This window comes from Corvus hawaiiensis, chromosome 8, assembly GCF_020740725.1.
Source record: "Corvus hawaiiensis isolate bCorHaw1 chromosome 8, bCorHaw1.pri.cur, whole genome shotgun sequence".
NCBI classification, from domain to species: domain Eukaryota; kingdom Metazoa; phylum Chordata; class Aves; order Passeriformes; family Corvidae; genus Corvus; species Corvus hawaiiensis.
In genome coordinates, this window is record NC_063220.1 from 8707518 (window position 1) to 8726888 (window position 19371).

The 19371-nt window shown below is 38.1% G+C and overlaps 1 protein-coding gene across 1 annotated transcript in view; it reads left to right on the top strand.

Moving 5' to 3' along the window:
* The first annotated feature begins 1740 nt into the window (after nucleotides 1-1740).
* LOC125329610 (nebulin related anchoring protein) overlaps nucleotides 1741-19371 on the top strand; it is a 47836-nt gene continuing 30205 nt past the window's right edge. Inside the window, exons 1-14 of the mRNA XM_048311790.1 lie at nucleotides 1741-2001; nucleotides 2269-2363; nucleotides 3072-3159; nucleotides 5368-5472; nucleotides 6009-6113; nucleotides 6795-6902; nucleotides 7705-7809; nucleotides 8358-8465; nucleotides 9439-9543; nucleotides 12317-12421; nucleotides 14288-14404; nucleotides 15781-15885; nucleotides 16818-16925; nucleotides 17622-17726. Coding sequence (XP_048167747.1) covers nucleotides 1930-2001; nucleotides 2269-2363; nucleotides 3072-3159; nucleotides 5368-5472; nucleotides 6009-6113; nucleotides 6795-6902; nucleotides 7705-7809; nucleotides 8358-8465; nucleotides 9439-9543; nucleotides 12317-12421; nucleotides 14288-14404; nucleotides 15781-15885; nucleotides 16818-16925; nucleotides 17622-17726 — 1431 coding nt within the window. The 5' untranslated portion in view covers nucleotides 1741-1929. The remainder of the gene's footprint in view (nucleotides 2002-2268; nucleotides 2364-3071; nucleotides 3160-5367; nucleotides 5473-6008; nucleotides 6114-6794; nucleotides 6903-7704; nucleotides 7810-8357; nucleotides 8466-9438; nucleotides 9544-12316; nucleotides 12422-14287; nucleotides 14405-15780; nucleotides 15886-16817; nucleotides 16926-17621; nucleotides 17727-19371) is intronic.

A 19371-nucleotide genomic window follows, 5' to 3' on the forward strand; every position in this document is an offset into this window, starting at 1 on the left:
GGGAGAGGAGCAGGTCACGCACCTTTATTCTTGCTGAAGTGTGAGACAAGGGCTCCAGCATGGATTCAGACAGCATGAAGACAACTAGGACTGTCTAGAAAATATACAACATGGTGACTCTTGGAGGAGACGAACACAAAGAGGTGGCAACTGGTAGTGTGCCAAGTGCTAAATAAGGAGGGGACAGCCTGGCCACTGTGACCCTAACAGAGGTCACTTGCATAAACAGAATGGCAGTCTGGAACAAGATGCAAGGCTGTGTGAGAGGGGAACTGGAAGCTTTCCAAATTAATTTGGTTCACAGGTGTGAGCGGGATAAATATTATTGTGATGTAACTTGGTCAACATAAATCGCTCTTGATCCCAAAAAAGAATAACATGAGGTAGCTCAGCAGTTATTTTAATACAAGAAATTATGTTCTGGGGACATTTTTAAAAAAATGAAAATGCATTTGTTTATATACTGATATTAGTTACTTTGAAAGGCTTCGAGTGTTTTCAGGACTTTGTGCCTCTGCTCTTCAGATTAGAGACTCTATTTTCAGCACACCAGTTGCTGACAGTACATTGTGCCAGTACATTGTCAGCATTCAGTAAAAGTAGCAATAATAAGTTAAGCAGAACTGTATATCTCAATAAAGAGATGAATAAGAGAGTCTCTTAGCATACCCAGAAGGCTTAGACAGAAATTATTTTGATGGAATTGTTTGCAATTTATAGAAAGGGGAAGTGCTTAGCAATATCCCAGGACTGCTGCAGGCACAGGAAGTGGGGCAGATGCATGGATGACTACAAAAACTTCTACTCAAATTGGGATAACTCTTAGCTGTGTCCCAGGGTTATGGAGCCCTGCAGCTGGAGGTATTATGATTAGGTGAGATGTAAATTTTAAATCCTGACCATTTGTAGCTGGTAGAATTTAATAACTTCTTTTGTTCAGAGCAGACTTCACAACCCTAAGATCTTGCTTGAATCCTAATATCAGACATAATAATTCCTTATCGTTTTTTGGTGAGGGAATTTTTATATTCTGATCTATTCCAGTCTACTCTTGGTTAACCCTGTTAAATAGCTGGTTTGTTCATTGTATTCAAAAGTAAATGGTTCCTTTCTGAAGTTTTTCCTGTAGGAGATAGAAGTTTGGATTTGTACCCGTCATGTTTAGGACTCTTTGAGATAAGAGGCTCTGCCTGTTTCACAGTCCATCCTCCTACACCTGGAGATGGAGTGACAGGTGGATGAAACAGGAAGATATGAGAGATGAGTGTGCTCTGCTCTGCTGACCATAATATACAAGGCGAAACTGAGCTGGCACTGAGGGAAAAAATTAATGACTTGTCTGGGACAATGGCAGTGAACTTCTTCTACATCCACCCAAGGGCCAGGAAGCTTCAAACCCATCTCTGGCCTGTATCTCTGGTGGTACCTCCTTCTGCTATGAGGCTGCTCCTAAATACAATAGGAGCAATAGTCCTCCATGGGGTCACTTGTTTATCAGGGTGAGAAGAAACTATAGTAAATTGCTGCTGCTGTATGTACTTTTCTCTTCATCCTGGGCTTATGACAGCAAAACTGAAATACGAAATGATCGGGCTCTAACATTCACATGGACGTGATTAGTTTCTGTGAGTTCATTCTTCTATTTAGAGAAAGATATTGCTACCCTCCCTTCTGCACTGACACAGTTGCCAAAATAACCGCTCTTACTAACTGGCAGCTTTAAAAGCCAGCCTGCAGCTGACTTTGAAACAGAAGGTCAGCAAAGGGAGCAACAGACTTCAATTCAGAGCTTTAATGGGAGCCATTGACCACAGCAAAAGGCCTTGACTGGAGTGTCTAGAGTGTGCTTTGCACGGGCCAAAAAGTCACTTTCATACTCTTTGAACCTTTTGTATAAACCTATATATTTTTCACTCTGTGGATTTCAAGATGAATGTGCAGCCGTGTGCTAGATGTGGCTATGGGGTTTACCCTGCTGAGAAGATTAACTGTATAGATCAGGTCAGTTCTCTTTCTTTATCATTTTGGACTATAATAAATGTACAGATTGGCACTTCTAACACTGTGCAAATCTCTCCGTTCCAAAAGTTTTTTACTCATAACTGGGTTCAGAACTGAAAAGAATTAATAACACGTATCTATCTGAAGAAAAAAATCGCCAAATTCATTAGATGAATGGTAAGGATCAATACTGAGATTTTAAATTTAGCAGATTAATAATGAAATACAAATCATATCTGTTTGGTTTCTCTTTTGTGGCATTTCCAGACATGGCATAAAGCCTGTTTTCACTGTGAAGTATGCAAGATGATGTTAACAGTAAACAACTTTGTTAGCCATGAGAAAAAGCCTTACTGCCAAGCGTAAGTGTATTTCCTTTTCTTCCTTCCTTTCTTTTCTAAAGCAAAGGTTTAATTGACCCAGTCATTTTAATATAACAGAAGATCACCATTTGGACTCAGTCTGTCCCACGTGTGATGTGAAATGAGGTATTGTCAGTGCCTTCATGCATATCTTTGGATTTACATGAACCACAAATGATGGGAATCTCTTTTTAGCATGCATAAAGCTTCCTCATTTGGCCAGTGTGTTAAAAGATAACAAATTAAGGTCCATTTCAGTATTGTAGGAAGAAATTAAAACCAACCACAAAATTCAGTGCTTTCCAAATCAGTGGTTAAGAGTTAAAAAGGTTGAGCTAATCATAAGGAAAATATATAAAATGCAGATTTTGGAGTTGGTTTGTTCTAGGAAGTTTTTATTTTCTAATGATCAATTCCTGTCAAATTTGTCAGCAGAAAAAGGAGAGATGACAGTTGTTTTTTATTCTATTATTCTCTTTTGTTATTAGAAACACAGCATTGATATGACGATCATTAAAATTAATTTTGCTCTAGGCACCTACTCCATACAATAATAACTTGAATGTAATCTAAGATCTTTGTGTGAGTGGGGGGAAAGTTGTGGATAGAGGGGTGGAGGCTGGTATTGTGTATTTGAGTGCTCAAAGAGAACCTTTCTGGTGGGGGTCTGGTATATTCCTAATATCCTTTATGCTTTCCCTTTTTTAGGCACAACCCAAAAAACAATGCATTCACAAGTGTATTTGACACACCAATAAATATGAATGCAAAAAAACTGTCGGAAGTGGTAAGTGAGGTAAGAAACTTGAGGGTCAAATGTGTTTGTTCTGGATTTTGATAACATATTTATGTCTCTTGCTTTGTAAGTATAAATATGGGCTTTTTACTTACCCTCCTGTGTTCTTTTAGATCAGTAAGATCTCAGCTGGGTTTGAATCATAATTCTTTTCAATGCGATTACTCACGTGAAAGAAAGCTTAAATCTGAATTTGCCTCTGCTCTCAGAAGGAAAAGTTGATTGGAGCTCCTCACCTGTATATCTGATAAGCTATACGGAAGCACAGGTCACCTAAACTGCCCAGAGCTGTGTAAACTTAGTGACTAAGGGGGTTTGCACGACCTTTGGAAGCAAGAACTGACTTGCTTTGTGATCTCATCGGAAACTGATATGAAACAACAGATAAATTTTATTAGGTGGGACACAGGCAAAAGTTCCCGTAAATACTTTGTCGAGCATTTCCGCCAACCCCGAGATGGGAAAACACCAGGTCTGGGGAGCTTAGCAGGGTTTTGCTGGGGGTGTTTTTTGGGGATGGAGGCACATCCACCCTGCAGGCGCTGCCGTGCCCCGGCCGGCCGCCAGGGGCGCTCAGGGCCCGCCGTCGTTCCCAGCGCCATCCCTGGATATCCCGCATTGCTTCCATCCAGGCACCTCATTTTCAAACTTGCAGTTCTAAGAGTCTGGCGGAATAAAAAATACAGGAACGCCCAGTAATCGACGGCTATCGCATCTCCCTGCCTAATGCTGTTTTCTTGAATGTCACATCTTTCTATATTCTAAGATAGCTTTACCCATGTGAATATATTTCATAGGAAAAGCAATGTTTTGATGTGATTAGCCATCACTAAAATAAACAAAGAAAGTTGTATTTCTTAGAATGTAGCTTGCTAAATTCATTCTGTTGTCCTATATTAGCTGTACAAACTTGATGCACATGAATAGCCTTCATCAGACACTGTATCAATTATAATTTTGTACAGCATTCTTATGCTTCAGTTTTTGCAGTATCATGGGCTGTAACTGTTTAAGCAGTGACTATCACACTTAAAACTGTGTGTGACGGATCTGCTCAGGAATGAGTTTGGGATTACTGCAGGTTCTATTTGTGGTTTTAGGCAGTGATATGAGACTGATACTTCCAGTACATGTGAGTACACAAGCCAGACAAATTATAGCTCAAAGATCACTTTCCCTTGTTTTATACACCTAAAACACCTTCTGTCCTTTTCAATCACATAATAAGGTTCTGTTCCAGAGAGAAAATTGCTAGGGGTAGTAAGGAAGCTGATTCTGCACTGCCTGTTTAAAGGGAGATAACTTCTGTAAAAATTTTGAGAGCAGAAAAGGTTTTTTCTAGTAAATGTATGAAATGATGATAACTTGGGAAAAGATTTCACTTGCTACTATGGAAGTTTGTTGGCATTTTCACATCTATTTCTGATGCAGAAAATAGAATGTTTCTTCAATCCCAACATGATGTTCTCACATAAGTCTTGCGCTGAGACGTCAACTGGAATGCAGAGATAAAATTTAGGTCTCTCTCTACAGAATTTCTGTGTTATCAGGCAAATCATTCAGCTCTCAGCACCTCTGTGCTTAATTTATAAATGGGAATAATGGTACACGTGCTCAGTAACATTTCTGTCCAGTCAGTTTAAGCTTTCTGCTCTGGGTTTTTACATCTGAAGTGTGAGTTGTATAACAGAGCTATGATTTCAGTTGGATTTCTACATGCTATCATGATAAAAGTAGCAGTAGGAAAATAATGACCCAGGGCTAAATATAGTAGTCATTTACATATTCACGGTGATATGATGCATTGTGGACAGTGTGCAGGGAAATAGGAGAGTAAAATATCGTTCACTTGGTAATAGGTTTTTTTTGTCAAATGCTGCATTGACATGTCCTGCTTGAAACTTCTCAGGGATTTCAATTCTCATTGATTATTTCCCCCAAAAGTATTATCTAAAGATCAAATTATTCTTTCAGAATGTCATGCCAGGTTTCAGGTATTGTATGCTACTCCTTTACAGATGTGCAGCTCTATACTGGCAGAAATCTTAGGTAGAAGCTGGGTGTGGACTAGAAAGCAGAGTTTTGGGCTTAGGGCTAAATGCAATCGTCACCTTGTTTGTCTCTCTTCTTATTCTTCTCCAAATGTGGGGTGTGTTAGTATGTATTAACAAACTATTAGAACGAGTTATTGTCTTTTTTTCTTTTTAGATAAAATATCGAGAAGCAAGTGAACAATTCAAATCGGTCTTTCAGTGGGATGAAAGGTCCAGAGAAATTGAAAGTGTCTATAAAGCCCAACAGCTGGCTACCCAGGTAAGAAATATCCCTTGAGTTTCCAAGCCAGTAGCCTGCAGGAGACCAAGGATTGGCCCTGGCAGTCCTGAATGTTAGGGGTTTAATCACAGCACTTCCATGCTAAAAAAAGCCTTTGCTTCTCCTTTGACTAAACTTTTCAAGGCAAAATAGCTCAATTATAGCTTAGGCTAGAAGAATCAGAATGTGAGGGAGGAAGAGTGTGTCTACAGTCAGCTGTTGGGGCTGCTGCATGTACAGCCATACTCTGTGTCTTCTCTCTACTGGCACTGGAGCTTCACAGCAGGCGATCTGATTCCCAGGGGGTGTTATTTGAGTCGCACTCCAGGATCCTAGATCCTGTCATCTTGATGTCAGTTCTTGTTATACAAGTTCTGCCTTGGCATTCTGAAGGGATGTGGAATGTAGGCCTTGTGCTGCAGAGAGTGAATTTCACTTCCACAACACTGTGCTGTTTCCTTTTTTTCTGTCAGATCAGCTGTTCGAGTGTTAAAACAAGGGTGAAGGTAGCTAGTTATTTAGTTTTTGTTTTGTAGAATGCTTACTATGCTGCCTATGAGGAAGGAAAATCATGGTACCCAGGAACAATCCCAGATCCTGAAATGGTCAAGATAACACAGGCACAGAAGGCTCTGAGTGATGTAAGTGGACTGATGTTTGACTTTATTTTCATGGTCTATCATATTCTGAAGATGGACAAATGCATCAAAGTCGACCTTTGGTAAGATGTCACCTCCAGGCTTTGCAGGAAGAATATCTGGAGGGTTTGTCTGCACTCTGATCTTTGTTAAGATGTTGCTGATGGTGAGACTGATGCGTTTATTTCTGTCAAAACAACACTTAGTCATGTAAGTGATTAAAGTCATGTAACGGTTCTATTGCCATCATACATTTATATATTTATGTAACTGAGAAGCCCTTCAACTGCTGACCAAACTGAGGTGATCTGATCTAGCAGGCAGTGCTCTCTCTCTCAGGAGAGCAGAACCCATGATGGTAAATGTGTCATATTTTCCACAGACCAGACTTTTCATTGACTGTATTTCCATGACTGGTCAAAATCACTTCTGAAATATGATCGACTGTGTCCATACAATGGGTTAGTGACCCAATCAACACAGGCAATTAACAGTGGGTAATTGATACGAATGAGAAATGTTTTCTGTTATACGGAGGAAATTGTTTTACCTAATCAACTTATAAGTTCTTTATTCTGTTATCTTTTAAATAAAGTGATACACACCTTTAGGAAGCAGGCATGAAAAGAGGAATCACATTAAACTACAGTGGGTTCTTCTGTAACACACATATTCATTTTCTAGTTTCAATATACAGAAGAATATGAGCCACGAAGAGGCAAAGGCAGCTTCCCTGCTATGATCACTCCAGGTTATCAGGTTGCCAAGAGAGCCACCCAACTAAGCAGCAATGTAAGTCACAGTGGTTTTTAATTATATTTTAGACTTCGGAATTTGGATAATCCTGGGTTCAGGCCACTCACTTGATATTTACTATGGTGACTATTTGTTGTACTGTTATAAAGTGAGAAAATTTTAACAGGATTCAGAAAACAGGATTAGTAAACTATTGGCCTGGGAAGACAATCATATGGGATATTTCCTGTGAAATGTAGCAACTTTTGCTGTAATTTATCACAACCTGAAAAAGATTGTGACTCACACTGAAATGTTAATTTAATTCATTACCTTTGCTTTAACATTATGGCTTTATTCATCTAATTATTTACATTTGATATTTTTCACTTTCTTATTTGAAATCAAATTAATTGAAATAAATTAATATACAAGCTGCTTTAAATTTATGCACAGAAAATTGCTTATTTATAAAAAGAACAACTCACATGAAAAAGATAGGTAAAAATAAATCCCATAAAAATTATTTTAAAGTATTGCATTGTTTTCTGCAAATACTATATGCGTTGTCATTGCAGTATGATATTGGGACAGTAGTGACTATTCTCATGGTATTTTAATCAAATGTATGGCTCACATAAATCAAGTATCCTTTGAAAATTTGATTATCTGGGTCCATTTCGGTCTGCTTCTGGTATTCAGTTTAAGGAAGTTGGGCCTTAAATGTATGGATAGCTTGACTGTACAGTGGAAAATGTCACAAATGCTGTTGCTCATTTTCTCTTGAAGCCTTCTGACAGGAAATATATTTCTGCTGCTTATTGTTTGTAATATGGATATGTATATTTTTCCTCTTCAGGTAGAATATAAGCGTGGACATGAAGAGAGAGTTTCAAAGTTCACCTCTGTTGTAGACACTCCGGATATACTTCATGCAAAGGCTGGAGCACAGCTTGCCAGTGATGTAAGTGAAACAAAATAGATTGACCTGTTTTTGGCTCTGCAAGTGGTTCTTAGGGTATTTATAAATCACTTTAAAATATGAACACAAAGAAAAGTGAAAAATTAAAGTTTTAAAGGCAGATTCATTTAGTCATTAAGTGTTTAGTACTTCAGTTACTGAGCCCATGTTCAGTTCGAGGTCATTTTAGGCTGTCAGAACTGAAGGTGGAGAACCATTCTGTTCCATACCCAGCAAGTGGGTGCCATGCAAAATCAGGAAAGAAGCTGCCTGACCCTCATAAATAGAGCAGGCATCTTGCAGACACCTTCAGTATTTTCTTTAAACAACTGTTTTCATCCTACACCCTGAAGGAGACAAAGGGGCCTTGCAGAAGATGTGTGATAGCGTAGCTAAAGACCAAATTGCAAAGATTCAGACTTCATGGTTCATCTTCCTTTTGGCACATGACAGCCATTGAACGCCTGACTTTGCTACTTTAGGGATTGATTATGTGTGCAATCAAGATACATTTGATCTCATTGCTCCCAAACTGTCTTGAAATTTTACAGTTGAAATACACAGAAGACTTTGAAGAACGGAAGGGAAAAGGAAGCTTTCCTGCTATGATCACTCCAGCTTATCAAATAGCCAAGAGAGCCAATGAATTAGCCAGTGATGTAAGTGTTCAAAGCAAGGTCTATTTTGGTAATGAAAATATTAAATTGTCACACAAATTTTGAATGAAAACATTTACTGGCAGAAATTCCGTGAGCATGACATACTGACCTTTATTGCCTTTCTTTTCCTTTCCAAACATAACAAAATAACAACACCCCTGTACTCTTTAATAAGCACCATAAAAGGACATAAGTATTGCTTCAAAATATACAATTAATTGTCCTTTGTTATTGGAAACTGAAAGAAAAGATCTTTTTGTTGGAGAAGAGAACATATGGAAGAACATAAACTCAATGGAAGTCAATTTAAGACACTATTAAGAGTCATTGAGGAAAATAAGAGATCTGTAATTTTGAAGGCAAAAGCAGTTGACTCTAAAACAATTACATGTTTTTGTTTGCCTTTGATCTGTGGAAAACCCTTCACTTTTGTCAGCAAACACACATGGTGATTAAAGGGCAGCATCAGGTTACAGGCATTGTTTTGACTTTAGCAAATGTAGTGCAAATCTTGGTCTAAACTTGAAGGCTGATTGCCTAAAATTCCCTTTATCACTGGGGAGATCAGCGTCTTTCAGAAACAAACCCATTTATTGATGGGGTTCAGGTGACCCTGTGGTAAAAAAGTGCTCTGTGGTAACCACGAATTTGAATTACAATCAGTTTTATTTTTTTAAACTGCTGGAGCATCAGGGATTAGCCACTGTCAAGCAGGTGGTGCTGAACACACTGACGTAATGGTTTGGGTTAAAATGGCAAGTGCCGTGTTCCTGGTGCATTATTAAAAAGTACACCACTGGCTCTGTTTTTACATCTTCAAGTGGCATATTTGACTTGTGCAGGTTGGTGGCAATGGGAATTTTGACAATCCTTTATTGACAACATGTGCATGCCATTGGTTGTTATTTATTGTGCAGCATCTGTGTACCAGACTAAACTCACCCGGATTATTTGTTTCCTTTTTTCCTGTTAGGTAAAGTATCATCAAAGATACGAAAAAGAGATCAAGGGAAAAGCCAGCCATACAGCTGGAACAGATGTTGCTTTTGCAAGAGAGAATGTAGATCAATATGGACAGGTATGCAACATCCAAGTGATAGCCCTGCTGATGTTGATCATTACTACAGCTGATTGCTCAAGGCTTTAGAAACTGGTGACACCTATTTTCACTTTGTTTTCCTGTGTGAGAAAACAAGGTCTCAAGGGAAAGGATGGCGTGCAAACAGCACAGTGCTCCTAATGTGTAACGTGTCTGGCATTGGCACTTAAAGGTGTGACAACAAGGTGTCTGCACTGTCACTGCATGACCCTTATGGTAGGGCCATTCCTAAAGGTAAACACTGACCTTGGCAAATTCTGTCTGGGTGCATGTATGCATTCTACGTTTCTGTTATGGCATTGTAAGGTATCACACTGGAATGTGTTCTCTTGAGAAAATGTTCCCATTCCATGAATAAGGAAAAAAGCGAAAGGGTTGTGAAATGGTAGAAAGTTGGCAGATAGTTAGGTGTCCTTTCTCTGCTGGTATTTTTACAAATCTTAGGAGCTTTGCAGCTCTAAATATGTGAGAACAGCACTGAATCTCTTAGGTACACAATCTCTTAGATTTCAGCTCTCCTACAAAAGGGGTATTATAAGCCTGACAAGCTGTAGTTCTGTATTTGTGCAACCAAATAGGCTTTAGTTCTGTTTTGGTCGGTGGCATTCGTTTTGCTTATGTTTCATTTTCAAGGGAATACAATTGGTTTTGTGGTCTCCCAAAATGCACCCAAAGTTCTATTCCAATTAAGTTAGGGAAATAGCACAGCTAAATAGAACTGAATGCAGCTGAAGGGAATTTGAAAGGAATTGAATAGTGTTCTTGTATAAAGAAAATGATATGGTTAATCTTGGGGGCTTTTGTCTTGCTCCTCAGTAGGTCCATATACTTTGGAGAAATGGAGGAACAGGGACTGCAGTTTCCTAAAACCTTTGGTATTTTACGTTTCTTCACTTCGTCTGTCCAAATCTACATCTAGTATTCTGTGGAAAAGCAAACCATCCTTGAAGAATATAAGTTTAGAATTGTAGCAATGAAGCCTTCGATTAGTTTCTGTCTTTTTAACTGCTACAAGTTTTAATAGGAATAAACAAATAAAATGAATTTGAAAAAGCACTAATTACATTTCCAAGCATTAGAATGCTTCTGTTTTAGAATTAATTTAAGTTTTTTTTCTTTGAAAGTATGTTTGAAACTTCAGTCACAGACTTCAAATTCAATTTGAGTTTTAATCTTTATAGATTGGATACTGATATTATTAGTCAAATAACACAGAGTTGCTGAAATTAATGGATCTTTCTGAGTAAATTGTGACTTAACATGGGTAAAGGGATTAAATTTCTGACTGTTGAGATCATCAACAGTGAGTTGAGCGTGCATCATATATATATATAGGTATACATATATACATATATAGATATACATATATATACGCATATTTATATATAAAACATGAGACAATTTAAGAAATCTTACTGTAAAATTCCTGTGCTGAACACCTGTTTTGTTCATGGTTAAAAACCTCAAGAGAGGCTAAAATAGTTTTCTGAAACTTTTAATATACGCACAACATTAGAAATTATATTAAAATGCATTTAAGAAAGTTAGAAGCAAAAGAACAGGTTGGTCTGGAGAATTCAGACTCATTAATGGTATTTTAAGAAACTAACTCAGCTGATTAATCAAACATATTTTTTCTTTCCTATTCCTGTTTAATGCCATTGTAACTATGGCATCATATTGTTCACAAACTTACAGTGTGACCTATTTACCATGTGACACTGGTGGTACACAAGAAGACCTGCAATGGATGGTTTTGCCTTGAGAACACACAAAAGAGATATCCCAGATATTTGTAGTCCTTCCTATCTGTGCTATCCATGGCATTCTTGACATGAATTCTATTCATGGCACCTTCTATTTTCACTCAAACTGCCTCTTTACTAGGGAGGATTTACAAAGTACTGCAGAGAAGACACATTACACTATGTCTCACTTGTTTTTATCCTTGTTTGTACACCATATTCTCTCCAGATCTCGCCATAGATGTCTTTGGATGATTATTGTGAATTACCATTTAAAGAAAAAGCTCCAGTGTTTTGCTGTTAAACTATCAAAATGGCTTTCAGATTGTCAAATATTTACACGTAAACTTATCTATAGATAGACTTAAGGGTGTTACTTCCACAACAATTGGGCTTTTTTTAATCAGGAAAATGGAATTTTGTGATTTTGTTCACTAGGGAGTTTGCCATTTTGATATCTAGGTATTTCTGCTTCATTTATTAATCCGTCTTCAAAATACATCACTGCACAAGAGAAGTATTATTTCTGATCAATTATGGTGTGAAAAATGACCATGGGAAAGATCAAGCAGCTTCTGTAACACCACAGTGGAAGGCTGATCCTATGTTAAACTTGTTTAGCCTTAAGCAAGTCTCCTGGCTACCCAAACCATAAGCTATTTTTATAATATTCCAGGGAAACGTGTATTGATAACGAGAGAGGCAAGCAGATATCATCTCTGTAAGAAATGGGGTGAGATCTGAAGGCTGTATATCATTGCACACTTGAGTGCTATCTTGACCACAGCTAATAGCTATCTAAATTTCTCTTGGAGCACAGGCAGTTTCACAGGCATAGGTAATTTAACAGTTCAATTTATTCTTATATTTTGGTCTTTTTTTTCATTTAAAAAAAAATTCATAGAAGTCATGAACCTTCCTACTAACAAGGACTGTGGGGCTTTGTAAAATATCCCATGACCCCATCTGCTCATGTGTGATGAGTAAACACTCTGAATTTTCTTCAGGGATATATGGACGAGTTTGAGGAACGCAGAGGGAAAGGAAGCTTTCCTGCTATGATCACTCCAGCTTATCAAAATGCCAAGAAAGCAAATGAATTGGCAAGTGATGTAAGTATGAAACCTGAATCAATACAATTCATAAACAATTGAAAACAGCAGTTTGCCAGAGCAGTGCCTGGGAGGAGAATGCTAAAATTGCACTTGAGAAGTAAACAAAAGTGACATTTTTCTGCATTGCTGGGAACTGGATGGCTCAGGGGATTAATAATATCCATTAATAGAAGGGGGCACAGCTCCAACTTACATGAGGGAGGAGATGGATGTAGCAACTAATGGGGATCCCTACTGTTAGGTTAACCCTCCTGGCAAATCTGCACCTGTATTATTAATGAAACCTTCAACTGCCTTAATCATCCTGTGGACTACTGTGGTATTCCCAGTAGTGCATAAATGGAGGATGAATGAACTGTACTGGTTTTGATATTTTGATGTATCATGCCTCTAGCACAAAGCCAGTCATATGGAGGAAAAGAAATATAGAGTATGACACTGTCACTTTACAAAAGTGGGCTTATTTCTGGATTGGGATTTTTGGGTTTGGTAAACGAAAGAATTGGCAAAGAGGTGGTGGTGTGTGATTCCTGCATCCAGCCCATCCGTTAAAGAGCCCCACTCCTATTTGAGGAGGGCACTTCTGGCAGTGACAAGAAATAGGTCAGTCTGTGGGTCAGTACCCTGTGGCTGCTCTGAAGGGTTCCTGTGAGTGACAACCTTTGTAGTGTGGACACTTGTCTCCGACAGGGCTATCTGAGCTGATGAGCTCAGTCTGTCTTCTGGGGAGCTAACAGATGGTTGAGTCTTTCAGCTTGTATTAGCCTGAACTAGACATGAGCGGTAAACTGGAGTGAAAGGATCAGTCATGTTCTGTTACCTGAGCTTATCACAGAGAATATAAAAAACCTCAAATCCTCTCTGATCAATCCCACTTTGATGACAAACTCAGTGATCCCCTGTTTAAACATGAAATATTTAACCTTTCCAGACAAAGATCACAGTTTCATGGGTTTTGAAAGCTAATGGTCAGTAGTTTCCTTATTAATTTATAATACATAAAGAAGAGGATTAGTTCATGGCAGTATCATTTGCACACTTCAGTACTTACCAACCTGCCTTATAGTTTTAAATTCTGAGGAACTGTGTGTAGATTTGGAAAATAAAAAAAACCAAACATTTCGCATTTCACTTCATGTAAAATAATTTATTTTGCACATTATGTTACTGGTTTTTGAACACATATAAAACGAGCAGTTCTTGGATGCAAGATATATTGAAACATATTCCCAACAGGGGTTTTGCTGGACAAAGTTTGGCACAAGGCCAGTATGAGTATTATCTCTCTTTGCCCATCCAAGCCCAATTTATGTCAATAACCTAATGTCTAAATTAAATTTAGAAACCCCTTATTTCAATCTTGCTTTGGTAGAGAAATATAATTCCTTCAAACACCCTGAAAGTACAAAAAGATACAACTTTTAAAAAAAGCTAGTTTCTACAAAAGGAAAAGTTTACAGTGATGACTAGATATATAGATGACTATCTGTAATTCTCTGACTAAAATTAAAGTACTGAGGATTAACTTCAGTAATAGAAGAGCACACAAGCTCCAAGCAGTCACCAGCCAAGAATCTGCTAGTAATCGGCTCAAGCTATGAACAACAACCAGTGCTGTTCCATGTATGTCAAAAATGGATTAAAAAATGCTGTCTGGTGAAATGTCTTGAGAGGGACTGTGAAGGGCTAAGGGGCTATATTTGGGTTATTCAAGGAAGTAAATACAGTGTTTCAACTTGGCAAGTTCCATTTACCTATCAAAACAAGCCCAGGGAAGATATTATCCTGACTCATGAAGCCAGTCTAAATAGTAGTGATGAAAAGGTGCACATCTATTTTATAATTCCCCCTACTTTTTTTCAGATAAAATACAAGAAAGATCTTTCCAAGATGAAAGGTGCAGCTCACTTTCACTCCCTAACAGCTGAAGACAACTTGGTCCTTAAACAAGCCCAAAGTGTTAACAAGCTTGTCAGCGAGGTAAGGGCTTGAATCGATCTCTTAACAAGTTTGGGAGCAGCTCATACAAACATTTTTGTTTGATGAGTAAGGACTGCAAGTGAAAAAAAGATGTTGTTCTTACTGCATTGTACATAACAAAAATCATCTGTGTGTAGCACAGCAACTGGAGAGAAAAGATCAAGAACACATCTTCAGGTGCTGTGTTCTGGCCTTTCCAATCATCTGTATGAAAGTGTGGGAAATTAACCCCAGGAGAATGATTCTAGTTCTGGCCACATGAAGAACAGAAATCTGGAAAAAATCCACCCCAAACCTGAACTGTGCTTTTAATATGATATTAAGGAATAATCACAAATCACAAAAAAATGAATTGGGTCTGTACCTTAGAATGTCTCAAAGGTTATTCTAATAATGAAAAAATAACATGAACAGAGCCAAAATTTATGCCATTCTGATTATGCAGATTTCTGTTTTCTTCCATCATGTGAAAGACTATGAGTCACTAATAATTGATTCTTTTTCTGCTTGGCAAGGGAAGATTTTTAGAGAATTCTCAGTAGATTCTGAATTATTAATTTATTTATAGTGTCATATCAGCTATAAAACTATTAATAAATGTGAGTTTCTAGAACTTCCCCATGGCAGTTTAAAAACTTATACTCTTGAGATGTCAAAGTATAAAACCTTCAATAATGAAAAACCCCTGGAAGTAGGGCTGGAAGGGGCCTCCTGGGCCAACGATTCCTGGCTCCTGCTGGTTCGACACAGCATCATATAATCCTCCTATTCCAGTTTCTAGCCTATATTTATTCCTGTCCACTTTATTGCTACTGTGTTTTGTGCTAGTGTTGCCCTTTAGTTTAAAAAGTTCTTCTCCCTGCATGGTTACTTTTTTGAGAGGTTTACAAATCTATCATTTTCTTGTCTCTGCCTTTGATTTCCTCGACTAAGCAAGCTGAGTTCTTCTCCTCTCTCAGTCTTTTACTGCAGCTGTTACAGGCTGAGTACATGTTCCTTAAACAGGAATGACTGTAAGAGTACAAAAGCTCTTGCTGAGGCCTTGCTGGAACCTGGTACATGGCACATTTGTGCATGTTCATTTGTTCCACACTGACCTTAGAATTCCTTTGTATATCATTGTTTTTGTTAATAATTTTCCTCCTGTCACTGTCTCATATACTTTGCAGAGGATGAAATTGTGTTTCTTTTGCCTGTAAAATGAGAAATGAGCATCTGAAAATTCTCTTCATATTAATTTTCATCATATGCCATCTGATGAAAACCACATATCAAAATCTCTGAACAGTGGGTCTGCCTAATAAAAACTGTGTGAAGGAACTTGATACAGCAGATTAAAGTTTTACCATGGCTTCCCATTGTGCATTTTTTGTCAGGTGGAGTACAAGAAGGATCTTGGAAACAACAAAGGCTACAGCATGAACTACTGTGATACTCCACAATTCAAGAATGTGAGCAAGATCTCAAAATTCACCAGTGATGTAAGTTTTCAGTACCTCGAGTGTGGCTTGCTTGCCCTGGTAGCTGCTGGGATCACAGGTCAACTGTGTATGTGTGTGTCAGATAAATGTGTGCTGGAAAGGTGATTATAACTGATTTTAGCCTGTGTCTGTACAACACCTATCCTAGTGTGTCGTGATGTATAGCTGGGGCTCATTTTATATAGGATTATGAAAAGAACTATTATGGTATTTGGAAGAGAGGTTACTTACCATGGACTGCTTATCTAGAGAAGTAGCAGTTAGTTGTTACTGTTGTCTGCCATAATTATTACTTATTTCATTGTGCATGTTCATTTCCTGACTGGACAGTTAGGCAGAAGATACCTCACCAGAATTCATGCCAGAGAGGAACATAATTCTTGTGTGAAAATCATCAGTGTTAATAATTATACCACTTGCATCTCATGAAATATAATTTTGTTTCATACTGCCTCTTACCATTCTCTGAAATCCCAGAGGAGTAAATATTTTGCCATACAGTTGAGATGGTAGAATGATCAACTTTTCTTGTCAAATCCCTCACTCTGGGATTGGTGAAAGATGCACCAAAACAATCCAATTTTGTTCATTTCTTAGTGTACAAATATTGTCTCCCTGGAACTTTGTTCTAGGGTTTGTTTCTGATAAAACACAGATGTATCTTCATTGTAGGGCATTCAGGTGATATAAAGAGCAAGTAAATGATATCTTGTAGAACAAGAAACTCATGGAGGGTTTTAGCTTTTATTTTTTAAAGTACCAAGGTTGTTTTGGACTAATGAATTCCTGTATTGGAGTAACACTAGTAGACCACAGCTGTAACAATTTATCTCCCTGCTGTAAAATATGGAAACTCTGAAAAGCTGAAACTCTTCAGTAGAAAAGTTGAATATATTTTCTCAGAGTATTTATATCTTTTTTTTTTTGTACAGCTTAAGTACAAAGAAACCTACCAGAATGAAATGAAGGGTCACTATGTGGGTATGGGCATGGACAAAAGGATGCTCCATGCCATGAAAGTTGGCAGTTTGGCAAGCAATGTGAGTCCCTTTTAATCACTCTTTTATGGTTGTTGCCTACTTGTCTTTCAGTTTTTCTAGAATTAAGTTGATAGAAAACTTTAGATCATACTGTACTGGGGATCTGACAGATAGGTATGTTGAGAAGAAGGGAAATTCTGGAAACCCTTTTGTACTCTTTTATAGCTTACTGTGTGGAAGAAGTTAAAATAAGAAATTTCAGTGATCTGGCAACATACTGAGATCCTTCAGTTTTCTTTGACATCAGTAGGATGCTGAAGCTTGTTTGCCACCACCCCCAGGGTCAGACCTGTGCTGGAAAAAACAGTCTTTAATGAAGATTTCTGCATTCCAATTTAATTTACTGGGTTAGTCAAGAAGCTATTTCATTACATACCATTCCTTCAAGTACATTATTTACAAATCTGTAAGAAGCTTGAGAACTAAGCAGAAAGATAAAAGAGATGTGTCATAGGTGGAAGTTAATGCTCCCACTGTTGGCATTGGATTAATTGAGAAGCTGAAAAAGAATCAATTAGTGGCTAAACTATGCAAATAATTTCATTTTCTTTGTCACTCATGACATTGAACTTACTTTGTTTCTTGCATTTAATATTAATATTATTGTTTCTCCTTTCCTCTTGACTGATAATTATTCAAACAAATGACAGGTGAAAAAAAAAGGAATGATTTTTTTTTGTTCTCCTTGTGTTTCAGATAGCCTATAAGTCTGATTACAAGCACGATGGTGTTGACTACAATTACCCAGCTACTCTCACTCCTTCATACCAGACAACAAGAAAGCTGGTCCCTTTGAAAGATGTAAATAATTTTATGTTGGTTTTTTTTTCCCCCTATGATTTGCATAGCCCATCATCTCACTGTAGGAGAGATTGTGATAGATTGCATGTGTCAAATGATGATTTAATTATAGGAGCAAACAGCCAGTGCCAAAAAAGTTAAAGCAAAAAAGTGCAGTGTCAAGAGGTCAGAGCAGTAGAAAGAGGTGCCATGTCCTGTTGGCTTCAGTTCAGCATAGATTGTAGAGTGATGTGAAATCAGTGACTTCTGCCCTATCCCAGCTCTGTGCTGTAAAAGTCTCACCATCCTGGGGCAGCTTCAACAGCAGCATCAAGCACTGAAGGCACTGAAAGGACAGGGAGACTAAAACAGCCCTCTCATCCTTGGTGAAATCCCTGAGGATCGGTGCTGCCCTTTGAAGGGGAACTGATTGGTCACACAACCTTCCTCCAGCCTGTGGTCCATGCCAAAGGGCTGCCCTCTGTGCCTGGGCTTGAGTTACTGATGGAGCAATGTCAGGAGGTTTGTGTACTGCTGTGGGTATGTGTCCTTCAGATAAATGAAGGATGACAGACTGTACAGCTGACTATACTTTCACCTCCTACAAACATTAAAAACTGATCTCATGTACCACTGGCAGCTTAACCTGTGCCTTAGTTAGGAGCACAGTCACCAGGCATGGCTTATAAAATCGACAGGGAGAGAGCAGCAGCTCTGCAGGGCATTTCTGACTACCTAAGGTGTATATACCCTGCCTTTACACTGGAGTTGCAGTAAACCAGGAGCAACATGCCTTAGAGAGGTCATTAACATTATGTGAGATTTATCTGGGGCTAAACACCTTTTCCAAAAAAAAGATGGTAGCATGAAGAGCTAGAATTGAGAACCCTGATGTTTTTGAGGAAGTATTGGATATACTTCAACTCTAAGATGAACTATTGCCACTACAGCAGTAATGTCAGCTTTGACTTTGTAAAAGCTGAAACCAGTAAAATTCAGTGTTTGATTGCTTACAGTGTGAGAGAGCTGTGTTTTTAAAGATTAATGTAAAAAACATTTCAGCAATTCCAGTGACTCTACAATTCATAGGGTTTGAAACACACAATTCCACTGGCCACAGAGACTCAGATGCACCAGTCCTGATCTGGGATTTTGAATTAGTCCCAGGACTTGTCTGCTCCCAAACAACACACTTACTCTGAACTCTTTTAGGAGTACAACTCTCTCATACACTAAGCAATCACAAGTAGCAATAAATACACAATTTCAGTTAAAAAGAAAGGATCTCCTTCCATGGAATTAAAATTCTCTCTGTCTCTGAGGAAGCAAATACACTGTTTTAAATACCTTGATCACTTTGGACCTTTGAGATAATTCAGGCCTTTTTTCCTAGCTTTTGTTATTCTGGCAGAATGAGCAAGTTTATGTGAGGATACCTGAGATAAGAAGGTTTGCACTGAAATTGTTTTAGTAACTCAAAGTCTCTAGAAATATGCTCCACTTTACTGGCAAGGAGGTTCTTAAGAAAATAGTTTTAAGCAATGTGATTTGCAATGTTTGCAAAATGATGATTATTAATGGTGAATATTAATGAGGGCCTACAAAATCATAATTTTTTTCCGTAGCATAGCAATGAGTTCTTTTGCAGCAACAGGTTTGAAAGGAA